This window comes from Pinus tabuliformis, chromosome 1_2 (assembly GCF_031772625.1).
Source record: "Pinus tabuliformis cultivar Carrire ecotype Pingquan chromosome 1_2, CPIR1, whole genome shotgun sequence".
In the NCBI taxonomy this organism is placed as follows: Eukaryota; Viridiplantae; Streptophyta; class Pinopsida; order Pinales; family Pinaceae; genus Pinus; species Pinus tabuliformis.
In genome coordinates this window covers 860773206-860791865 of record NC_142298.1, presented here as the reverse complement: position 1 = coordinate 860791865, position 18660 = coordinate 860773206, and the positions used below count along the sequence as shown (strand labels likewise).

Genomic DNA, 18660 nt, shown 5'->3' with positions numbered 1-18660 from the left:
TATTGACCAGAGGCACTTTTGGTGACTGGAAATGCCTCCAATCATAGTCATCCTAGCTACGGGTGTTTCCTGACAATGTATGGAGTTCTTGCGAATCAGGAGGCCTTTCCAATATTAGGAAACACAACCACCTCTCGGCAAATTGTGTTTAAATGAAGAAAATGCATGCACTAACTAGTAATCGAGGTGGAACCAAAATGAGAAACCTTTCTCTGATTGTCCATTAAAACCTCTGCTTCACTGGACACGAACCATGATAAGGCTATAGTTCAAATACCCTGTAGATATGATCTTATATTTCTATGATGAACCATATATGGGAAATTTGGGTTGAGAGGAATTTCTTGATAAAGTTGTTTCTTGCAAATTCGTAATTGCATCACATATTGTTATACTCAAATATTTTGTTATGCAGGGATTTTCATAAAACACACCATAACACATTTAAATTAATATGATGAGAACAATTTTAATCATGTTCAACAAATGGCCACAACAGTAGGTCAATGAGACTCTTTATAACCAGTGTAAGTGCATCGGGAGGGTGCAAAAACAACTCCTAACCCTAATCTACAAAAAGCGAAACTACCAGAATTTTGGAGTTCAAAATTTTGGTAACTTGTTTTATGATAGAAGTCACATAACAAGCTTCAATATTTTTTTAGTTATGTCGACTCTTTACATCTGCAACCAAAAGACTTTTAGTACGCTGGGTCCACACATGCAATCTGAATTCTTAGGCTTGCTGCCAAAGAGATTCATAGGTCTCCTTACAAAACCAAGAATCAAGAATACTAACAAAGTATTGCTATAGATTTGTCATGTCTTGCCAAAAAGAAAAGTGGAAAACACGGGTCTAAAACAAAAAAATGTTTAAATATGAGAACAATTCTTCAAATAGACAATTCAAGCCTATGTTTCTCTCTTCTGGAATGCACCAGTGACCATCAATATCACTTGCAAAAGGCACGAACCAGAAATCAAATCTTTGTATTATAAATTTTTAAACAAAACTAATACTTCCTCAAGTCTATACAAACATTTTGTCCTCTGAAATCATAGCCTGCTTTGGTAGTCAACGTCCATCTTGGTGAAGGATGACGAAACCAATATCACCAATCAATCTCACAATATTCTATTGATTCATTTTACAGCTAGAAGCTAGCAGACCAATATGTGACAAAATGCAGCAAATCCCACAAATCCAATCAAATGCTTTTTTAATGACATCAGCAGGGCATGTAAAGCAAACTTGGTATATTGCCCCAAAATATCTCACAATACATATCTTTTAAAATACATGGCAGCAAAAGAATATTTACTATACACTAGATCACTGGAACAAATGGATGCTTGCCACCAATTTATTGGCAACAAACACCGAAGATTCTTACAAGCATCAATACCTTAGAGCCCATTCAATGTTGAGAAACAAATGAAAACTTTAATCTCAGCATGCTGAGAAACCTCTGAACAGACAATACCTCAGGTGCATTTCCTTTTCCAGCTTTCTCATGAACCTTAACACAGGTTCTGTATATAGTGACTTTGCAACAATTCTCTCTGTTGTTAAGCCTGGACAATATAACTACCAGTTGAATTGAAATTCATTATAAAGAAGCTCCTTTGTTGAACTCTGGAGGGGACATAAAATAGAAACTTTGATGCCTAAACACAATGAAATTGCCTGTGTGTGGATAAGAAGGTTGAGGGGATGAAACAGTGCACCATCTGTTAAGCTCACCTAAATGGAGACTGATGTACCATCACTTTTAACCCTCTTTGGTGTCAACAACTGTTCTTCCTGGATTTCTTCCTGATTTTGAGCATTGGGTGGAGTGCAACTTTGCTCATCCATTCTTTGTTCACTTGCATTTATTTCAAAACCTACAGCAGGCATGCTTGCACGCTGAGGGTTTACTAAGCTTGCAAGTCCCTTCTGTTTAAGATACATCTCAAGAGGTAAACTAGCATCTTGCAAAAGTCTCATCATGCTCATGCGACCAACCCCATGTGGTGGTTCATCTTCACGCTCTGGATGACTATTCAAATCAATCTGGCCTTTGCCAGGTGTGCTCTTTTCTATGCTTACAACAGATCCTTTATGAGAAGCTGCTAGAATCAGATCTGATGAAGAGTTAACTCCATCTCCAGGAAAATTATTGACCCTTGTCAATGCTTCCCTGAAAACTGTAGCTGATTTTTCTTGCCTTGAACCAGTCTCAGGGTGTGAGAGCATGTCAGATGGCCAGTTTGATCCACTGTTGACCTCTACCTCTTCTTTCACCCATGTCCGTTTTTTCTTTGCATTTTCAGCTTCTCGTTCAGATTGACGCTTCTTACGACGCATCATAAGTGTTTTAAATCTCCGCTTAACTGTCATACAAACATTGCAAGTACAAGTGGGCTTATGTTTTGGCCCCTTTCCACTAGGAGGTTGAATACAAACAATACATGTACAACCAGGTCTGTGTCGAGGATGTTTTGTGGTTGCAGCAGCTAAAGGTGGTGCAGTATCATTTTCTCCAAGTGCTGCAACATTGGCTAAAGTATCCAGTCCTGATGAAGCCTCCAAGACCTTCTGCCCCTCGGCAGTTTCTGGTTTTCTAGACCCTGCATAATAGTTAACAAAACCCCAGTAAAACTCAAAGGATTTACAGTTCCTTTCAAATATAAGTTGAAATATATATTTTTTCAGAATATCAAGAAACTCGTGATAGTATAAATTCCTCAACATACAGATTCACTCTAGGCAAACTATTCTTGAACTGTTTTACAACACATTAAAGAGAACAATCTCACATATAATGTTAGTAAAATAATTACCGGTGGTAAATTGGAAAAGCTTTTCAAGTTCTTCCGAGCTCACTTCTTGTGGTGCAGAACAAAAAGCCCTGCAAAAAGGAGGACCATGCCAAAGAGATTACTCACAGCATTATTATAATAATTCACTTCATGGGCATTTCAACTGTGCTGCAAAATTTCATAGGTAGAAAAATTTGGTGCAGGTAAAGATAATTTTGGAAAGGTCATATATAATCACATTTCACACATCTTTGGAATATAGCCGCATTCCTGGAGTTCAGAATTGATGACAATCCTTGAAACATGAATCGAAATATGTGATGACTTCTTCATGATTGTAATTGCTAATGAAATCAAACAGAACTCTCGAAGCCATATGCTTTGTCCATTGTCCTCTCCTATAGGTAGCAGTAACAAATATAACCAACAGACAACAGAAAATATACTTAGATGATGCAGTAAGATGGGGAGGAAGAGCACCCACTTCCTGATGTTTGGCTGTTGTGACCACTCAATTGAGTAATGATTGTTTCCAGCTCCAAATATCAGTGTTGTTAAAATCGTGATATTATCGCTTTATCGCGATTTTTTCCCGAAGCCGATGTTATCGCGAGTAATACTCACGTTAAATCATGATTTTTCCCCAATTTATCGCCGAGGGTCGGGGCAGCGCGGTTTTATAAGGGATGCTAAATGTTCGAAATGCAATTTTTTTTGAAAGAAAAATATAACTTTTGAGTGGGGCAGCTTAATGATCAAGTCTAGGCCCTAGTATTGATATGCTATTCATGGTAATGTTGAATTCTTCATTTTCATCCTTAAATTTTTAACATTACCATGAAATGACTCAGGATGTTTGAGAGTGGTTCCAGCCTCATTGGATTTCATATGGAGAAAGTAGAATTTTAGATTTCATTCAAAATCCAGCAGACTTATCAGTTTTTCAGGATTTCAGGATTGGGAGATTGTAATGTTTCCAGGTGACACCACCTGCCTGGGCTACCCCTGCCACCAGTAGAGGACGTGGTCTACCTCCTATAGCTCCTACTTCTAGTTCTTCAGCTTCTAGAGCACAGCAGACTCCACTACCAACTCCACTAGCACCAGCATCTACATCTAGAGGGAAAGGGAACGTTGTGGCATTTTCTCGCAAGAGGGGCAGAGGAAATCAATAGGATTAGACTTTAGTTATTTTCTTCATTTTATTGTATATGACATTATGACATGATGAGATACATTATTATATTTTTTGTTGATATTTTGAGGCTGAGTTGGGACTCAGGAGTCAGGACTTACTATTCAGGACATGATTCAATGTTATGTGTGATTTTAGCACTAGAAATGATATTAAACATCTTATATATTAGTTCTTTTATCATATTTATGTGTCAATGTATTTATTTTATGTTGTAGATGGTTTAGATATTGAAAAAAATGAATATTTTTGTACCAAACGATTTTTTCCCGATAATTACGATTTTTCCTGATTTTTCCCTCGCACCGATATTATCCCAATAACGATTAATGCAACATTGCCAAATATTATGTGAAAAGAAAACGTAGACCCTAAAATAGATACGTTTTATTTAGTGGGTAATAGCATGAAAGTTTGTATTTCATTTATACTATACACAAATTTCAATATTTCATATTTTGAGCAGCTTGAAAATAACTAAAATCCTCTCATAAGTAGTTAGCCCCACCCATTTGAAAATGTATCAGGAATCTATCAGAGGTAGTGGTATGGCGGAGCTTTTCAATGCAGGTCTTACAAGCATATCTCTAAAGGTGTTAAAAAGGGGCTTGGTATGAGGTTATCACCCTATTACTCTCCTTAATGTCTCCTACAAATTCCCAGCCAAGAGGATTAGATTGTCAGTTGCCAAAATAATCCCAAAGGGACTGGATTTATGGAAGACAGATTTATCCTTGATAAGGTGATAACTTACTGATAGGGTCTCAAGTCGACACGGAGGTCTGGCCAAAGGCTCTTTTCTTGAAATTTGTTTTCGATAAGGCTTATGACAAGATTGAATGAGGTTCCATCCTTACCAGGTTGGATCAGTTGGGGTTTGGCTCCTATCACAGATCAATAGAGAGTCCGAAGTGATAGGGAGAGGCCAATTTGCCAGAGAGAGGCTGAATTGTTGGAGGAAGAGCGAATTTGCCAGGTGATCAATCTGCAAGAGAAAAGTCAAGTTTGCCAAAGAGATAGATTTTCCAGTGGAGGGTAAATTATTCTACTAGTGAGTGTGAGTTGCCAATGGAGGCCGAGTTATTCCCCAGACCGCATATGTAGGTTGATTTTGGGTCGAACTGGAGGACAGAATCGATTCAGAGGAGCCAAATAGCTTCCAAGAGCTCGAAGTTGCTTGCAGAAGTGAAGGAAATAATTTTCCGGTGCTTTGCTAATTTATGGCAAGCAGTTTATCTATTATTTCAATTGTATATTTGTTGAAGATTAATAAAATCCTCTTCTGCAGAACTGGTTTTCCTCACATTGGGGTTCTTCCAAAGACAATTTGTTCAAAAATATTGGCGTCCATTTTATTTGGTGAAATTTGTAGTTGCATTTTTATTCAATATTTGTAATAAATTATTTATTATAACAAATAATCTAAAAGATAGGTACGTAGTTACTTATTTAACTGCAATAGAATTTTCACACGGTTGTCCTTTCAACAGATATAGATCGTTCTCCTTACTCTCAATTACTCGCCTCTTGTTGGGATCAGCTCCTTTCGACCAATTACTATTTGGTGAAATTTGCAGTTGCATTTTTATTCAGTATTTGTAATAAATTATTCATTTTAACAAATAATCTAAAAGATAGGTACGTAGTTACTTATTTAACTGCAATAGAATTTTCACACGGTTGTCCTTTCAACAAATATAGATTGTTCTCCTTACTCTCAATTACTCGCCTCTTGTTGGGATCAGCTCCTTTCGACCAATTACTAACCTGTAGTCCTCTGCTCTCCATGGCCGAAACCGATATGAGATTCTTTTCCAAACCCGATACAAACATCACTTGATTCACCTCCATGATACGCCTTGAATCCATCTGAAACTCAATGCTACCGATTCCCTCTATTGCATACTTGTTGTTGTCTCTAATCTCCACATGTAGGTCTCTAGGCTCTTTGGCCATGTTTGTGAAAATGTCTCGAGATCCTGTCATGTGACATGATGTTCCACTGTCCACAAACCACACCCTGCTCGTAATGGTGCTAGAAAGGCATGACACCAAGGCAAAGATCTTATCGAACTTCTCAGCCAACTCATCCATCTATGTTGTGGTTGTCACATATGTCTTTCCCTTGCCCTCCCTCCTATTTGCACATTGTTTGACAAGGTAACCAAACTTACAACATGAAAAGCATTTTACTTTGCTCATGTCCTCCCTTTTACCTTGTGAAGATCCTCCTCCACTCGTGTTCTACTTGGACTTTCCCTTTCCCATTTTCGCTTGTTCAGCAAGAGCAAGTTCTTCTTCCCCAACACTGCTCCTTCGTTGTCCACCAGTCAATGAATTCTCCCAGGTCTCCTTCTAAATGAAGTCATCCCACAACAGGCCCCAATCAGTAACTTGTTTCCTAGTAAGGATCCCCTCCACACAGTTGTTTTAATGCTTAGCACATCCTTTCAAAGTTATTTTCACAAGCTTTGAATCATTCACTACCTCCCCAACAATTGATAACTCATCACAAGCCTGTTGAATCCTGGTAAAGTAAGATGTTACAGTCTTTGATCTATTCATCCTAATGTTTCTGAATTCAGGCTTTTGTGATCCATAATGAATTAAAAAAAGTCTTTCGGTAGAAATCACATAAGATAAATTTTTGGTCGACGTGTTTCGGGAGAAATCCAAATCTCAGCCTCCTAGAAATACTCCCGATATCACCCTGCACTCTTCCTCTTTCTCCTCAAACTAGATGAGCCTCTCGCTCTAGAGAAAATCACTCTCTCCCACTTTGAAAAAGTTGCTTTCTCAAAATGCAGTAGCTGCCTGTTGCCTCTTGTGTCTTTAACTCTTCCTTATACTTCTCTTTATAATCTTAATTAAGCCAAATCACTGAAACACGTAGGCCAAAAAATTATCATATGTGATTTCCACCGGAAGACTTTTCTTAATTCATCCTAATGTTGTTTAATTTTTCTCGCAGCACCATCTTCCTATTTTCATCCATGCTATGATAAAGACTGATTAGGGCTACCTACATCTGTCGTGTTGTGTCCTTCCGTGTTATGTGAGGAATTATACGATCCCTCACACCATCCAAGATTATACCCCTTTCTTTCACATCCTTAAGGTTGTGCTCAACTGCTTGGACAGGATCAAAAGTAACCTAGGTAGTCTGTGTTTGCAAAATCCCACAAACCATTCATTTTCAGAACAATAGTGATCTGCTTCCCCTATGGACTAAAATTAATGGCCCCATCCAACTTGTCTTTATATCTCAAACTACTCAGTGATGCCATTTCACAAATCAACCTTGGCCACAAAAGCCCAACTGCAAAATAAAAAAAATTGTTGTTGTAAAAAGGAAAATAACTTGCTGCTATATGTGAAAATTCCAACTACTGAAGGAAGCAACAAATCTGAATCTAATTCACCTACTTGATTTTAATTACATTCATCAAGTTATTCTTCTGAATACTGAAGCAAATTACTTTTGCAACCTACACTTACAAATATTTGATCTCATGAAACAAAAAACAGAGCAAACAACAAAATACATAGGACACACTTATTTTTGGACACAATAGTCCGTGGAAAAACCCAATGCAGGAAAACCGGTGCAACAGTTCTGAGTGTTTATTATTATGCAGGAGAAATATCTGAATACAAATCTAGGATTCTCATCTAGCAATCCTTTACAGAGAAAATACTGGCGGAAAATCTAAATGAGTTTTACCTCACTTCACCCGACATAATTTCGGCTAATCCGACACAAGACTGGCTAACCCCGGCTATTTCTGCGTCAACTTTCTTGGTTATTCTAGCAATTCCCGACAGTTCCATCTTCTTCCCTCTACGTCGGCTTTCCCGGCAGTTCTAGCTTTTGCCCTCTGCGTCGGCTTTCTCGGCTGTTCTGGCAGTTCCGACTATTCCCGGCTTCTACCCTCTGCGTCAGCTTTTCCAGCTATTCCAGCGATTCCCAGCAGTTCCGGATTCTGCGTGACAGACAATTTTTCTACTTTGTTGGCTCTCTCCGCCTCTTTGTCTGTATTCTCCGGAAAGTCCTTCTCCCAGATTCTCACTGCCCCTCTGCTGCAGAATGATCACTTAATTCGAAATCCTTAGCAAACCCTACCCTAGGAATCGAATTCTTGATCAATTCGTTCTCTCCGTGTGTATTTCCAAATGAACCCCTAGCCTCCATGTTATACTTTTCCTGTTGAGTGTTCAACGGTCGAGATTAAGTCTCTAATCAACAGCTAAGATTAAAACATGACTTGATCCACCTTCTAGATCATTCTCACCCATATTTTGATTAATACCCATTAATATTTTAATTTCCCTAAGTTTAGACTTAGGAACCCCATTAAAAATATTAATTATTTTAATAAAATACAATCCGGGTGGAATTTCACCAAACAGTTTCTAGGTTCTTTAGAACTCATGTGCCTTAGCCTCTCCACCAATTTTCAAGGCTAGAGCACTTCCGATGCTACCAAAAACTAACACTCCCTCTTAGCGAGGAAAGTGCTCTAGCAACAATGTCCACCTGCATGCTGCTCTATTTCTGAAGCATCTCCTTTCTGCACTGTTGCCTCCACCAACACAGTGTTGTTGCTGCTACTGTACTGCTGTCCATGACACTGCCACTGCCACTACTATATCTGTACTACAGCTCCCTCTCAAACGTTGCATCTTCTATGCTACTAGCACTGCCACTGCTAACACTACATCCGTACTGCAACTCAGTTGCTGAGAGAAGCAACTAAAAAACATCCAAAATTAGCTGAACTTAACTGTGTTCAGCATAATACAATGAATGTTGGAATCTGATTGTTGCTGACTCTCTAAATCCTCTGCGTTGCTGCTAACTCCTGCACTGCTGCCATTGCTTTGCGCTGATCAGTCTCTAGTCCCAAGCTACTGCATCTGTCCTCGAAACACTCCACTGCATCATCTGACACTAAGTCCATCTCGCTGCTGCTGAATCTTGGGCTCCCGGAGCAAGGAATTGATCCAAGAGGTGGACTCCTCAGTGATCCTGCCCACATGTAGTCCTCCCGACTACAGCTCAATATCGCCCCATCTACCTCCTGGAGATGCGTGGGCACATTTGGCAAACTCATCCTCGTCGATCTTTGCTGACGCAGCCTTAGGATCATGTTTCTCATCCTTGTCCTTTTTCTTCAAGGGACATTGGGATGCATAGTGGCCCATCTCGCCACAACTGGAACATTTCAACTTCGAGATGTCCTTTCACTTCAGCTTTTGTTGTCCCTTCGATGCTAGAGTTGCGTTCTCCTCCTCCTCCTTCGTCTTTGAGCCACTCCCACTACTGCCACTGAGGCTGACCTTCACTAGGTCCCTCCTTAACTCCTCCTGTTGAAGCGACGTCCACATCTCCTCCCATGAAGGTAGTTTTTCTCTGCCCAATATGTTTTGGAGGAAACCTTGCCATTCATCCGAGACTCCATTTGAGGAATAGACCACACTACAGCAAGTTGGTCTCTAGTTTCCTAAAGACGTTGAAGATAGAGGTTCACCCCTTCTCTTTTCTGCATCAAGGTCTGCTGCAACTTCTTCTCTAAGTACATCTTTCATTGTTCGGAAGAGCCTTCATACAGAGACGACAAGGCTTCCCACATCTCCCAGGCTATATTCTTGCCCTACAAGTGTGAGACCACACGATCTCGAACTCCATCGAGAATGAGCCTCTTTGCCTTCCCCTGCTCGGCCTCGTAATTCTTCCTTTGATCGTTGTCAGCAGGAACAGCGATAGTACTCTTGACGTAGGCCTTGAGATCATATTCTTCCAGAACAGCTAAGATTCTGGTGTTCCATATGACATTATCGGAAGCACCTTCCAACCTGTCCTGGTCTCTGAGCCCATGCAATGCCATCTCACCCAACTATTGAACTGAATCCTCTAGTCACTGCTTAGCACTGCTCAATTCTCAGCGAGAAATTCGAACTTTCTAGCGGAAAGTTCTCTAAGGAGAAAAATTCCCTTTCTACATGTCTTCGTTCTTTTCCACTAGATTTTTGCCCTGGTAGAAACTTCGCCCTTCAAGCACTGCGTTGAGACTCGGCGTCACTCCCCTCTACCTCTGCAAACTCAAGCATTGGAAATCGTACCTCTCTGTCGACTCTCTCAGAGAGAGATTTCCTCATAATCTCTACTTTCCCCGACAAGGACTGCGCAATCCCTTCAAGGGGATTCGAATTGTTGCCAAGTGCAGCTTTTGGCCTCTCTGCTCAGCACTGGATCTTCTCTTCCTGTTTCAAAATCAATGCTCTGATACCATGTGAAAATTTCAACTACTGAAGGAACCCCTACTGCAGCAAATCTGAATCTACTTCACCTACTTGATTTTAATTACATTCATCAAGTTATTCTTCTGAATACTGAAGAAAATTACTTATGCAGCCTACACTTATTAAATATTTGATCTCATGAAACAGAAAACAGAGCAAAGAACAAGATACATAGGACACACTTATTTTTGGACAAAATAGTCCCCGGAAAAACCCAATGCAAGAAAACCGATGCAGCAGTTCTGAGGGTTTATTATTATGCAGGAGAAATATTTGAATACAAATCTAGGATGCTCATTTAGCAATCATTAACAAAGAAAATACTAGCGGAAAGTCTGAGTGAGTTTTACCTCACTTCACCCGGCAAAATTCCGGTTGATCTGGCACAAGATTGGCTAACCCCAGCTATTTCTGCATCACCTCTTCTACACTCTGCATCACCTTTCCCGATTGTTCCCGACAGTTTCAGCTTCTGCCCTCTACGTCATCTTTCCAGACTATTCCAGTAGTTCCGGTTGTTCTGGGTTGTTCCGGCAATTCCCAACAATTCCGGTTGTTCCCGACAGTTCCCGCTTCTGCCCTCCGCATCAACTTTCCCGGCAATTCCAGATTCTGCGTGACAGGCAACTTTTCTGCTCTGCTGGCTCTCTCTGCCTCTCTGTCTGTATTCTCCGGAAAGTCCTTCTCCCGGATTCTCACTGCCCCTCTGCTACAGAATGATCACTTAATTCGAAATCCTTAGCAAACCCTACCCTAGGAATCGAATTCTTGATCAATTCATTCTCTCCGTGTGTATTTCCAAATGAACCCCAAGCCTCCATTTTATACTTTTCCTGTTGAGTCTTCAACAGCCGAGATTAAGTCTCTAATCAACGGCTAAGAATGACTTGATCTGTCTTCTAGATCATTCTCACCCATATTTTGATTAATACCCATTAATATTTTAATTTCCCTAAGTTTAGACTTAGGAACCCCATTAAAAATATTAATTATTTTAATAAAATACAATTCGGGTGGAATTTCACCAAACGGTTTCTGGGTTCTTTAGAACTCATGTGCCTTAGCTTGATCAATTTGTTTTCTCTGTGTGTATTTCCAAATGAACTCCAAGCCTCCATTTTATACTTTTCCTGTTAAGTCTTCAACAGCCAAGTTTACGTCTCTAATAAACGGCTAGGATTAAAACATGACTTGATCTGCCTTCTAGATCATTCTCACCCATATTTTGATTAATACACATTGATATTTTAAATTCCATAAGTTTAGACTTAGGAACCCCATTAAAAATATTAATTATTTTAATAAAATACAATTCGGGTGGAATTTCACCAAACAGTTTCTAGGTTCTTTAGAACTCATGTGCCTTAGCGTCTCCACCAATTTTCAAAGCTAGAGCACTTTCGATGCTACCAAAAACTAACACTATAAAACCCTTGCGATATCAGATCTCTCTCTCAAAGTTTTTTAGAGCTTTAACACCATGTTAAATTTCTAATACCAGGCCATATTTATTTTCGCTCAACAATTATTTATTCCCAAAAATTTAATTTATTAAACAAATAATTTCCAAATTATTAAAAAAATAAAATCACTGGTATTTGAACTTCCATAAATTAATATGCAGCATAATAATAAAAACAGAGATACCAATCACATCACAACAACAAATTTACACCCATAACAATTCTTCTTCATTCAATAATTTCAAGAAAATCTGAGTTTTGACCCATAGAGAAAAATACACAAAAAATGCAATGATTGGAACCTGTAACTCAACCCCATTGGAAATAATTCAGCCCAAGGAATTTTTCCCCTCTAGAAATCAGCCCCTGACGAAATTCAGCCTAGACAATTCAACGCACCTCTCACCAGCAATTCGGCCCTAGATAAATCGGCCTCTCCAACAGCCTCCTTCATGCTTCAGCAATTCAGCCTCCCTCAATCTCCAAATCTCAGCCTCCTAGAAATACTCCCGATATCACCCTGCACTCTTCCTCTCTCTCCTCAATCTAGATGAGCCTCTCGCTCTAGAGAAAATCACTCTCTCCCACACTGAAAAAATTGCTCTCTCAAAATGCAGTAGCTGCCTCTTGCCTCTTGTGTCTTTAACTCTCCCTTATACTTCTCTTTATAATCTTAATTAAGCCAAATCACTGACCCTAATCTCCTAACTGATTGACAGTTGAAATTAGATCTCCTCTCACTTGAGATCAACGGCTGAGATCATATCTAAGTCACTTAAATAATTTTATTATTTATCCTTAGTACTTTGGCTTAATAGTGCACAATAATTAATTGACTTTGATTATTGTACATTTCCTAAGCTAGATTTAGGAAAGAAATCATAAATCACTTACTACGCCAAGCAAGCACCTAAAGAGGCAATTTATTAACCATCTCCTATACGCTAAGACACCAAACTCATGTAGAAGACCTTCTAAAGCTACCACAAGCTTCAACATCGATTACCCTTGCTGTTGGGAATCACGATTGTCGTTAAACCAAAACTCACAGGTGTTAGTCAACGATGGCATCACCAGAGATAAGGATCCACGAGAGGCGGTTAGTCCATGTCGCGAAACACACGGGAAGCGTTGGTTTATCCAATGTCCAACAATCTCCCCCCCAATGCGTGTCGGGTGTGTATCGAACTCATGACCTATGCTCTGATACCACTTGTTGGGAATCACGATTGAAGTTAGACCAAAACCTGCAGGTGGTTAGTCAACGATCGCATTGCCAAAGATAAGGATCCACGAGAGGTGGTTAGTCTATGTAGTGAAACACACAGGGAGCGTTGGTTTATTCAATGTCCAACACCTGCCAATGCTGAACTTTGCAACATTGGTCAATACCAAGAGTTCATAAAGTTCATGTTTCAAACACTGCTGCACACTTAGTGGCAGTGATAAAATGGTTTGGCATGTCTTTTAGAGATGCCCATCTGCGAAGACTTTTTGGGCATGGTTTTGAGCTGAACTTAACTGGTTTTTACTTGCACACTTTCTTGGAAAGGTCCTATCCTTAGGGACACTCAGATAATCAGCGATAGCTGCAAAGTTTTATGGCATACAATTTATCTGTCCACTATTAGCTTTCTGTGGAAGTAACAGTGTAAAGCTATTTTTCATGAGGAATCGTGATTTAGCTTTTTGTCAAAGTCAAATTCAGTTTTTTCCCTATAGACAATGAATCCTTTTTTATCAGGGCAGAAGCTCATATGCTAGAATTTCTGGCTTTTTTAGGATGTACTTTCTTCTAATTTTTTTGTTAAATAGCTGTAATTACCTTTCCTCCATGATGCAACTCTTTGATTCATGAAGTGACATAAATTGTACCTTATCAGAGAAAAGAATAAAAAGGAATGGACAAAGAAATCAATAGAACTCACCTCCTGGGGTCCCACATATTATCAGCACAGTTCCACCTTGGGGGCAGAAATGCCTCCATGGGCAATCTACGCCAACTGCTGCACTCATCACACTGTGCCCACTGATGTTTTTCTCTGATAGATGAAATAAGCACATATCAGTTAGAGACAAAAACTTTCAATGCACCAGTAACGGAAATCATTAGGCATAATACTCTGTTAGGTTTATACAAAAACCACTTAATAGAAATATCTTATAGGGTAACATGAAGAAATAAGATGGTACAATCTTGAATAATAACTGGCTCTATCTATATAGATATGCTATCCATCCTTCCTGTAATTTCCAATGCATGAGCATAGTTATTGCCAGATTCGTGAATAACAGAAGTTGTCCTAGTATATACACACCCAAATTAGATCGGGTAATACACAAAAAAAAGGATGTAACCCAGATATGAAATTTTTTCTCAAAATCCCATAGTTAACAGATTTTGAAGATGTGGACACACATGCAGCTGCAGTACCTTTGCAATTGAGTTTCCTGGGTGCAGGAGTGGCAGTGTATTAACCAAAGAATGAAATCATAGATAATATAATTAAAAGGGGTTCAAGTTGAGTTACCCAGTTGCTGGTGTTGCACAGTATTAAACAAAGAAAAAAATCATAGATAATAAAATTATTGGGGAATGTAAACGTTGGGAGACAGTCTGAATGGATGAACTGACTGGGACTATAAACAGACATAAGATGATACAATTTCACATCCAACCTGATAAATCTCCTATGACTGCTAACAGGATTAATCAAACAATAAAATCATAGATATTAGAAATATGAGGATAGATTAACCTATTAAACTTGAACAATATCTGAACATTCTAGTCCTTAAAATTTTATATTCAATGACATAAATCTACCATGATTATTCATAGGATTGGTATGTGCCTACTGCCACTGTGGGATGGATACCGTGTCTGTCTTGGGTATCTTGTGTTCAAGCACCCCATAAGTCTGGGTGAAACAATTTTGTAACACTAAAATCCAAACGAAAGAGAGATCATCTGATCATTCAAACAAGTCTGAATTTAGAGATGAAACTCTCGAGTGAAACCACCCTATGCAACTTTTCATGGCTTCGCAGCAAGTTAATTCAAGAGAAGTTGTTCAGTTCGAGTGTAACAATCCTTAAAATATTATAACCCTTTTCATGTAAAAAGACTCAAACATACAAGTCAAAGAAAAAAGGTTCCCTATTTCTAGACTCTTCAAAGTGGTGAGAACTGCATACTGACTTTATGATAAAATTACAAGGTGGTCTCAGAAGTTAGTTGCATATTTATGCTGAAATAATCTACACCTGCCAGGAAAAAGAATAGTAATAGTATCCTTCTCAATGACTCCCCAATGTGTATTAAAAAATTGAACTGTTTTTCTGTATTGATGGTAATTCCGTTAATCTTCATACAGCCACACGTGCAAAGGAAGGAAGCCTCTCTATGGTCATAACAGCAGCAGTACATCAGTCCAATACTTATCACTGTTTGGGCTAGAAATTAAGGTCTATAAGGCCTCCCTCTAAGAGCGAAGAAGAGACCCTCACAAACGAAGGAAGAAGGAATAAGGCCGAGGAGAAGAGGACTGTTTCTAGGGCTAGAAACAGTCACACGTGCAGAAAAGAAGAGGACAAGTCTGCAGTTGGTAAACAGTCCATGACATATCATTGTTTGGGTGAGAAATCAAGTCTACAAGGACTCCCAAGCCTAGTGAAGGAGCCTATCTCTCTAGCGAAGGTGGAAGGACCCTAATTCACTAAGGGTACCTTCCACACATAAGAAAACTAAGGCAGCAAAACTGCAGTATAATGATTACACCCATACATCAAGAAGGATCTCACTTAAGAAGTCTACTTGAGCAAGGGATAGAAGAGGAACACCTCATCTAGAAGGCTCACTCAAGGAAGGTCTATCTCTAGACAAGAATCAAAGGAGGACGAAGTGCCGGAAGGAGGAAGCCTATGTGCCGGGGAACAAAGTGCAGAAAGGAGGAGAGGACTTGACTTGTGCTTGGAGGATATTCTAGTCAAGGGTCTAGGGTTTGGCATTGATCAATAGAAGCTTCAATAAGAGAAATTCACTCAAGGGTTTTCCTCTCAAGAGAAGAGAGGTTTTGGCCCTGGTAGAGAGCCAACATCTTGTGTTCTTGTTTTTATGTTTTGGTAGCAGTTTGATGAAGTACACACACATGCACTAATAAGAATAAGACGAAGAATAAGCTCACAAGTAAAAGTAAAAATACTTCACAAATTGTTATCAAGTAACGAAGAATCACACTACACTACTTTGCCCTAGATTCTTCAACACCTTCGATGCGAGGGCCACATTCTCCTCCTTCACCTGCTTCGATCCATTGTTGCCAATGATGGAGCTATTTAGAAGAGCTCGTCTCAATTCCTCCTGCTGCAAGTCAGCGCACATCCTGTCCTACTTTAGTAGCTTGTCTTTGCCCAATATGCTTCAGACAAAGACTTGCCAGTCTAAGGAGACACAGTTGAGTGCCAATCTCACTAGCTCTGTAGGTTGAGATGTTGCCCCAACAGCTGATAATTGATCCCGGACCTCTTGAATCCTAGTGAGGAAGGGGTCTATGATTTCCCCCTTCTACATCTGAATGAGCCTCATCTTCTCGTCAAGCTACATCTTTCGCTGCTTAGAAGTGCCCTGGTACAACGTGGTGAGAGTCTCCTGTGAAAATTTGGAAGGCCCATACTGCAACAACTGATTAAGTTTCTCCTATTTGTTAATTACTTGAACAAATTATTTATTGTTTCCTATAGTAAACACCGAAACTAATACACTGCAACCTTCACCATTTAAATAAAATGCGGAAACAAGAAAGAAATACACAACACATCTACACAGTTATTTTTGGACAAATGTCCCCAGAAAAACCTAGTGTGGGAAAACCGGTGCAGCAGCTGAGGATTTTATTATTATGCAGTAGTAATTTATGAATACAATCTCTAGATGCCCTGCTGGCTATCTGATACTGAGAATATCACTGACAGAGAGATAAGTGAGATTACCTCACACTATCACAGGAGACCCTAGTTGATCCAGCGATTGAATGACTAGCCCCTGGCTGCCTCTGCGATGTCTCCGTGCAGTCACTGCATCAACCCAGCGTCACACTGTCTAGGTTTGCGTCACTCCTCCCCGCTGATCGATTTGCCTCTGAGATTTTGACTTCTGCTCTCTCGGTCTCACACACTGACTTCCGGCTACAGAAATTGATCCCTCCAGCAAATTTTAGATCTCCTCAAGGCTCTGCGCTGCCTCTGCATGGCCCTGCATCAACCTCTTCTAGCTCTGCGTTGCCTCTCCCGGATCTCTCTTTCCCTCCTCTGCTGAGTAATCTCGAATGAGGAGAAATCTCCATCTGAAACTATCCCTGCCCCTCACTTCAAAAGCTCACTTCGAATTTCTCACCGACAGCTGCTCTGCTTCAGAAATTCGATCTTCTGAACTCTATTCAACATGTTCTCCAAGTGCCCATCGATGTCTTTCTTATAATCCTCCAATTGAGAACCAACGGCCCAGATTAGATCCTAATCAATGGCTCAGATCATTTGGACTCTACCTCCATCTTCTTTTAGAGTTTCACCCACAATTTAGATTAATACCCTTTAATTATTTTAATTCCCCAAGTTTAGACTTAGGCCTCCATTAAAAATAATTACTTATTTTAATAAAACTGTCTCCGAGTGGAATTTCCCAAAACGATTTATGGGTATTGGAGAATGCATGTGTCCAAGTCACCCTACAAATTTTGAGGCTTAGAGAACATTTGATTCTACCAAAAATCAACACTCCCTCTTAGCAAGGAATGTGCTCTAGTAATGCAACCAGCCGAAGCATCATCCTTCTCTGTAACATCTCCCTCTGCACTATTGATGTCTAACATCACTGCCCACCAACTGCTGCGCAAATGTTGCATCTGTACTAGTGCTGACACTGCCACTGCCAAAACTACATCCGTACTGCAACTCCCCTCAAATTTTGCATCCGTGTTACTAATGGCCCTGCCACTGCCAACACTGCATCTGCACTGCATCCTTCTCCAATTGTTTTTGCTACTGCATCAGCAACAGAAAAGCATCCAAAATTACTGAACTGGTGTTCAGCGTGATGCATTTGTTCCTGGAGTTCTAACTATTACTAGTCTCTACGGTGACCCTCTGAAGCCTCTGTGCTATTGTTGACTTTGCTCTGTGCCAACTACACTGCTGCCAACTCTAGCTCTACTATTCTCAGTCTCTGGCGCTCCTAGCCACTGCAACTATCACTCTGACACTCCTCTGCACCAACTAACACTGGTCCATCCTGCTACTTCTAATCGGGGCTCCCATAGCAAGGTATTGATCCGAGAGATGGACTCCTCAAGGATCCTACCCAATTGCAGTCCTTTCGAACTACAGCTCTAGATCTCCCCACCTCCCTCGAGGAGATGACTGGGTTGTCATGGCGAACTCCTCCTCCTCGATCTTCGCGGCAGCAACCTTCGAGTCATACTTCTCATCCTTGTCCTTCTTTCTGAGAGGACACTATGTAGCGTTTTGATTTTGGGTAGCATCGGATGTGATCTAGCTCCGAAATTTTGTGGGGGGGCTAGAATACATGAAATCTCCAAAACCCAGAAATCGTTTGGAGAAATTCCACTCGGATGATGAGTTATTAAAATGATTAATATTTTTAATGAGGTTCCTAAGTCTAAACTTAGGAAAATAAAAATATTAATGGGTATTAATAAAGATATGGGTGAGAAGCTTCTAAGAGACTAGGATCAAGTCTGTTTTAATCTTAGCCGTTGATTAGGGACTTAATCTCGGCCATTGATTCATCAATAGGAAAAGTATAAGAGAAGACTTGAGAGTCATTTGGAGACACACCGGGAAAATACTCAGTAACCCGAGGGAAATCGATTCTCA

General features: G+C 39.9%; 1 protein-coding gene across 1 annotated transcript in view; it reads right to left on the bottom strand.

Annotated features, from left to right (window-relative positions):
• Positions 1-1112: 1112 nt before the first annotated feature.
• Positions 1113-18660, bottom strand: part of LOC149208639 (B3 domain-containing protein Os07g0679700-like) — a 192579-nt gene continuing 175031 nt past the window's right edge. The window contains exons 10-12 of the mRNA XM_089396140.1: positions 13695-13808; positions 2827-2894; positions 1113-2613 (exon numbers count right to left, since the gene is read on the bottom strand). Of these exons, the coding sequence (XP_089252266.1) occupies positions 1745-2613; positions 2827-2894; positions 13695-13808 (1051 nt within the window). The 3' untranslated portion in view covers positions 1113-1744. The remainder of the gene's footprint in view (positions 2614-2826; positions 2895-13694; positions 13809-18660) is intronic.